Genomic DNA, 6,396 nt, shown 5'->3' with positions numbered 1-6,396 from the left:
GACCAAAAGCAGATGAGGTTCTTTTGGAGTTGCAAGAACTTGGACTATATATATTGTCAAAAGAAGATGACATGGAGTAGATGCATTAGTTCATTTGATTCGGTAGTTTTAACTGTCTGATCTGTTGTTGATCAATTCTTTTTTCCTTTTTTTCCCCCTCCTTCCGCTTGTTTTAACATGCGTCGTTAACTGTACACATCTGATTAGTTAAGAATCGATTCTTTCACCCTATTTGTCTAGCTATATTTATGTAATTATGTTATATCACAATGACACGCTCTCTATGTTGTTGTTTAATATATTATTCTCTTTTATATATAAATGATATGGGTACTTTGATTAGCCCAACTCTATGACATAAAGGAAATATGTATTGGTAGGTCCCAATCTTTCCCATGCTCGGAAAGAATTAAAGCAAAATAATGAGCAGCAGCTCAATCCTAGAATGGCCATGGACCCAAGACTGTAGTCAAATAGAGTTTTTACCTTTGAGGGCTGTGGCAAATCATAAGCTGGTCTTAATGATGGTGTGTTCAATTTCAATAATCACCAAGATCAGCAATTGATCAAACAAAATCTTAGAAAGTAGAATAAAAAATAAGACCACGCATTCAAATTTCGTAAGGGAAAGGATATGTTGAAGATAGCTTATTGGGGGTACAAAAGGAAGGCTGCCCCTGCCCTTGAGTCAAACCTAAAGGACTTGCTGTCGTGCAGTCATGGTCTCGTGGACCAAATCGGAGTGGGCAGAAATGCACGAGGATCTTCTATTATTAATAAATTTGGCCCCTTTTTCTTTCATTTTATGGAAAGTCACTTGATCATATTACTAATTAAACTTTCTTTTTCCTAGCTCTCACATGCATGCGTGCGTGGAAGAGATTGGAGGATCAGGTCTTTTGAATCAGAGGCCACCGCCCATTGTTTGTAAAAGCCTGGGGGAACGTGGTAAGCAACAATTTCCCTGCCAATTGCCCTACAATTGATTGTTGCAAATTTTAATCAAATGAATGAAACATTGGAAGCATGTATTAATACAAGTATTAAGTCTAATTAAATAAAAAAATGTAAAAGTTGGAAGACCAATTTCTCTTCAAAGCCTATATCCGTGACAAAATTCCTCAGTTGAGCTATTTTATTTTGATATCGAATATATTCATAGGCATATCAATTTTTTCCACTAAATTTTTTGCATATCTTGTAATTGATGATTCATATTTTGTTTCTCCAACTTTAATATGTCATTGGAAGACAATTGGCAAGTTTTAAGCCATTTTTTTTTGGTTCCTGTCTAAATATCGATAAATTTTGTATTGTAATTGAAGCAGACAGGTTGAAGTTATGGCCCTTATTAAATTTTAAGACATCCAAGAAAAAAAAATGCAAGAAAAGCATATACACATAATTCAATATTCCAATCCACTAAATCCCCAAGCAGTAGAGTAAAAGATCTATGTTGTTGGGCACTTGGGCTTTGGCAGATTTTGAGGAAAATGTTAATCAACAATGCACAATCAAATTAAAAAAAGGTTATTAACAAAAAATGGCTGGTTTAAGTGCGTTGTAGGAGACCAGCTGTAAAACTATAAGCTTTAAACATGTCTGATTACTGATAATAAATCATTAATCGCAAATAATTAACAGCAAAACAGAGTTGGATAATGTACCCAAATGGGTTTTACAATGTATGGAGAGAGTAGAGTATTGAGGAACATGTCCCCTTGATTTGGGGAAGGATGGGTTTTGTGTCTGAAGTTTGTCGTTTGCCTTTTTATGGTGGGAGTTTCTCACTGTCGACACAAACTCTTGGGGGATTCTTTTGGCCCAAACTTTGACCATCTATTGATGTTAAATAATCTGTGGGTCTTGTCTCTTGTGTGCTCTTAGGTTTGTTCTTTTTTCTTTCTTTGTTTATAGCCTTTTTCTCCATTTCCATATATATATATATATATATATATATATATTAAGAATGTTGGCTTCAATTACTTCTGTTTTATATGCCAGATATAAAACAACTCCAACGGCAGAAGGCTCCCCGTTCCTCAACACTTGAACAAATGACTGGATGATGAGTCATCTCCCTGAATCTGATAGAACAATATGATTGGGAGGAAGAACTGCCGGTTAGAATCTTCTTTCACAATCGCACATCCATCTCCCTAATCCATGCAGAACACTTGTTGAATTCCATAAGCATAGCTTTCATATATTTCGACGGCGATTAGTTTTGCCTGGAGGAATGAACCAACTCTAAGAATGCAAAAACTGCACTTCATGGTCATGAAATTGAAGCTGTTGAAGTAGCTTTAACTGTGATGGCAGCATCAACAAGAGTCTTCACCCATTTTTGATGACTGATTCACAAGAATTCGGGTGCACCTTATTTTTGGGCTTCCTTATGAAAACTAAACACCCGAGAGCAAGTCCAAGATGATTTGTTAAACCCGAACCATATTTGGAAGCCTAGACTTGGACTGGGATGTGATTAAGGCCTATTGTCTAAGCAAACCTTGCACGGAAGACTATCTAATTAAGCAGATCACTATGGCCCAAGCGTTAATCTTTTGCTTGGATTTTCTGGTCCAGGACTTGGGCAGGAAACCAACTCGTTTTCTAGTCCAGGCTCCCTGGACTCCTACAAGATCTGCGGCTTGGGCAGACAGAGATGACTGGTAGTTTTTCGGCCGATTATGATGACTGGCAGTTGCAGCTTTCCAAAAAATTAGTTTCGACCAGCTACGTTGGGTCACTTTCTTGGTCGTTCAGTTTTATTTTATATTCCATTTCAAACCATTAACTTATTACACCCATGTGCTTAATTAATTTGATGACTTCTGCTTTTTCTAATTAAAATCTTCATGCCTATAACTATAAGCCTAATGTTTATCACATCATCCAAACACTAGTTTTCTTATGCCTTGAGGCTTGTATTATTTTGTTGAGATAAGACATGGCAATGGCAGCTTGACAAGGGAAGGTTTGAAGTAGCAATATTAGGACGTCATCCAGCAGTAGAACCTTTGCTTGTTTAAATATTGAAAAGAGGCCAAAATATTGCTTGTTATGACAACCTACATAATGAAATACAAATTCAAAGCAGCCTATCTACAAAGAAACTTTAATCAAGTCTTTAGGGCAATGATCTTAGCAATTAAAGGAACCTTAGCTGGTAAACAAAGGTCGGTCATTAAACTTTACGTTTAAAAACAACATTTTTATACAATGATCAATCATAAAAGTTGCGTTTCAAAACAACAATTCTACATGAGTCTTCCTACCTCTTTGTCCTTGCAACGAATGTATTGTCCAAGTTATTGAATGCTGCTGTTGCTCATATGGGGTCTTCTCATATCATCCTATGTGCAAGACGACTGGTCTTACACATCTTTGCTTTGCCGATAACTTGTTGATTTTGTCAAAGGCGATCTGGTCTCAATTATTGAAATACAAAATATGTTGAATTTGTTTCATTGATCTTATTCTGGACTTCAATTGAATTGCTCCAAAAGCCAACTCTTTTTCACAGGTGTTTGGCGATAACTGGGATGCAAAGTTTATCCTATGCACTATGCAGGTAGACTAAGCTAATTCAATCAGTTTTGTTCAACATTCAGAACTACTGGTGATAACCAACTTGCCTACAAAAACAAATTCAACGTAAATACCAAAGTAAGGAAAATAATATCTTTCACGACATCATCGAATGGAAGCCAAGCAAGCTCACTGTTATTCATGCCAACCATCAGAAGGCCTGTGAACACGTGTTCGTCCAAGATTAACCTTTTTCTTGGGCCTTGCAACTTCAAGGGAAACACTCAGATTTCGTCTTTTCTTTTGTCTTTCCATATATATAAAACCATGCACTTGCTATCTCTTCATTCTTGAAACCTGCTTTTAGCATTTCGGGAACTTTTGGCTTTATCTTTAACGTTCAGACAAAAAACTTGTTTATTCTTGTTGCAACAACAAATAAATAGAGCAGGAAGAATGGCAGGAGATAGGAAGATAGGGGTGGCTATGGACTTCTCATGTACCAGCAAGAACGCTCTTAAATGGGCTATAGATAACTTGGCTGACAAAGGAGACACCCTTTACATCATCCACATCAACCCCAACTCTCTTGATGAGTCTCGCAACGTTCTCTGGGCCAAATCTGGTTCTGGTATGTTTCTTTCCTTGCTTCAAATTATTTTTCTTTCATTTCTGATCTGATATAATCTTGGGTTGTTTTTCGATTCTTGCAGCTCTTATTCCTTTAACAGAATTTAGAGAGCCACAAATTATGAAGAAATACGATGTTAAAACTGATATTGAAGTTCTTGACATGCTTGACACTGCTTCTAGACAAAAAGAGGCAATTCTCCTTTTCTTTAACCTTTAAAAGACCATCTTTTGTATCCATTATACATAGGCTTATTTGAGGCTGATAATCATATTTGCGATTACAGATACAGGTTATCACAAAACTGTACTGGGGAGCAGATGCTAGAGAAAAAATTCTTGATGCTATTGAAGATCTAAAGCTCGACTCTATGGTTATGGGAAGCAGAGGACTTGGAACCGTTCAAAGGTACACAGTATATGGTCATAAAAAAGGATGTATTTTTGTTGTTCCTGCTTTGTTTCAGTGTCATCACTGATGTTTTTGCATTGTTTGGTTTGATGAAAAACAGGATTATCTTGGGGAGTGTGAGCAACTACGTTATGACGCATGCTCCTTGCCCTGTTACCATCGTTAAGGAACCATCGAGGTCCAGCAAGCACTGATAAGTTTATATTTCGAATTTGATTTACAAAACAATAATGTATGGTTTTTTCGGCTCGATCTGCTGTTCCTTTTTGGTTGATCATGTTGACTAAGGACTTTGGTTGTTTCTCAAATGTGGAACTTTGTCATATATGAATTGTTATCAATTTGTGTTCCTTTGGTATTGATTTATGGCCCTACTATCGAAATCATATTCCTCATGTTGAGGAAAAGCTGATTGGCTATAATAATCAGCTTTCTCTTGTCCATATTATGACCTCTCTTTCAAATTTGGGATACTTTGTAGTACTTTTTTTCTTCCATTTTGACATGGGCAGATGGAAAGACCAAGATCTATGAATTTGTGCTGTTGCAACATGGCTTGACACTTTAATTTTAAATTGATCACAAGCTAGGTGCATGGATAAACTCGACAATGCTCAATTGAAGATACTTCAATTATCTTTAACATGTTCATTTATTAATTTCTGCCTTTCTGGCCCAGAAACGATAGCAAGTAACACCTTACACATGCACGTTGCAACATTTGAAAACAAACTAATATTACACAGAAAACCAGGTAATTGAGCCAAGGCAAAAGCAAGCGAGAATCATTGGGAAAACGTTCATTTGGAGGCTTTAGTTTGCGCATCCATAGCTCCAGCAACGCGAGCCTTGAAAAAGGCCAAAAGTCTGTCTCTGGGAGGCAGACTTTCCTTAACAACACTGCAACTTACAAACTCGTTGGTCCATTTGACCAAGTCAGGGAATTTTTCAGCTGACAGCAACTCCTGTCCTGTAGCTTCTTGAAGGACCCTAAGCCAAAAGCCAATAAAGTTGGCAGCAATGTCTACCAATCCAACTGTATCTCCCCCAAAGAATCTTTTCCCCTTCAGCGCACTTGCAAGCGTTTTTAGAAAGTCGCAAGCTTCTTCCACCGACTTTTCTCGCTCATTCTCGGGGCTCCACGCAGCGTTCCATAGTGCAGGCAGGCACTATATACAAACAAGTCAACAAATACGATTATGGCTTAAAAATTGGTTCACGACCTTTATATATGAAGTTTGAATGGGTCAAATTGAACCCATAAACAAATTTTGCCAGGTGAGGCCCATTTCTAAATCTGAGCTGTTTAAAAGTGATTAAATGATAAAATACTACCTTCTCATCGAGGAACCTAGCCCAGAACCGAGCCATGGCTTTCTCATAAGGATCCTCCGGCAAAATGGGATTGCCTTTCCAAGTTTCCTCAATGTATTCAAGTATAACAAGTGACTCCGCAATTGGCTTCCCATTGTGGAGGAGGACAGGGATTTTCTTATGAACTGGGTTGTATTTCAAAAGCAAAGGGCTTTTGTTGTTATAGACATCCTCTTCTATGTATTCATATTGAACACCCTTCAACTTCAAAGCAAGCTCTACCCTGCGGCTGAAAGGGCTTCCCCAAGCTCCAAAAACCTTAACTTCTTCAGACATGACGTCAGACTTTTCCACATTTAGTAGAACACTTATGGCTTGATGCTACTTATAGAGGGAGGATTTCCTAGTTTTCTTAGCGAGGAAGATATGATAGCTTGCTGTCATCATCCTTATTTAATCAGTGACGGTCAAATGAGAGCGCAGTTGTTAGAATCTTGAAGTTTTCAACA

The 6,396-nt window shown here is 37.5% G+C and overlaps 2 protein-coding genes across 2 annotated transcripts; one reads left to right on the top strand and one right to left on the bottom strand.

Annotated features, from left to right (window-relative positions):
- The first annotated feature begins 3,512 nt into the window (after nucleotides 1-3,512).
- Nucleotides 3,513-4,922, top strand: LOC111296591 (universal stress protein PHOS32-like). The gene is made up of 4 exons (XM_022890974.2): nucleotides 3,513-4,162; nucleotides 4,245-4,354; nucleotides 4,449-4,570; nucleotides 4,674-4,922. Exons 1-4 carry the CDS (start codon nucleotides 3,988-3,990, stop codon nucleotides 4,765-4,767), a joined length of 501 nt encoding a protein of 166 aa, XP_022746709.1. The 5' UTR covers nucleotides 3,513-3,987; the 3' UTR covers nucleotides 4,768-4,922.
- Nucleotides 4,923-5,206: 284 nt separating this feature from the next.
- On the bottom strand, nucleotides 5,207-6,287 carry LOC111296590 (glutathione S-transferase U8-like). The gene is made up of 2 exons (XM_022890973.2): nucleotides 5,909-6,287; nucleotides 5,207-5,742 (listed from the first exon to the last, which is right to left on the bottom strand). The coding sequence occupies exons 1-2, from the start codon at nucleotides 6,221-6,223 to the stop codon at nucleotides 5,374-5,376; spliced, it is 684 nt and encodes a 227-aa protein (XP_022746708.1). The 5' UTR covers nucleotides 6,224-6,287; the 3' UTR covers nucleotides 5,207-5,373.
- Between the last annotated feature and the right edge of the window lie 109 nt (nucleotides 6,288-6,396).

The sequence above is a fragment of the Durio zibethinus genome, chromosome 12 (genome assembly GCF_047325235.1).
Source record: "Durio zibethinus cultivar Kanyao isolate XHJ-2024 chromosome 12, ASM4732523v1, whole genome shotgun sequence".
Lineage (NCBI taxonomy): Eukaryota > Viridiplantae > Streptophyta > Magnoliopsida > Malvales > Malvaceae > Durio > Durio zibethinus.
Note: the sequence above shows the minus strand (reverse complement) of the source record. Positions and strands in the feature narration are given on the sequence as shown.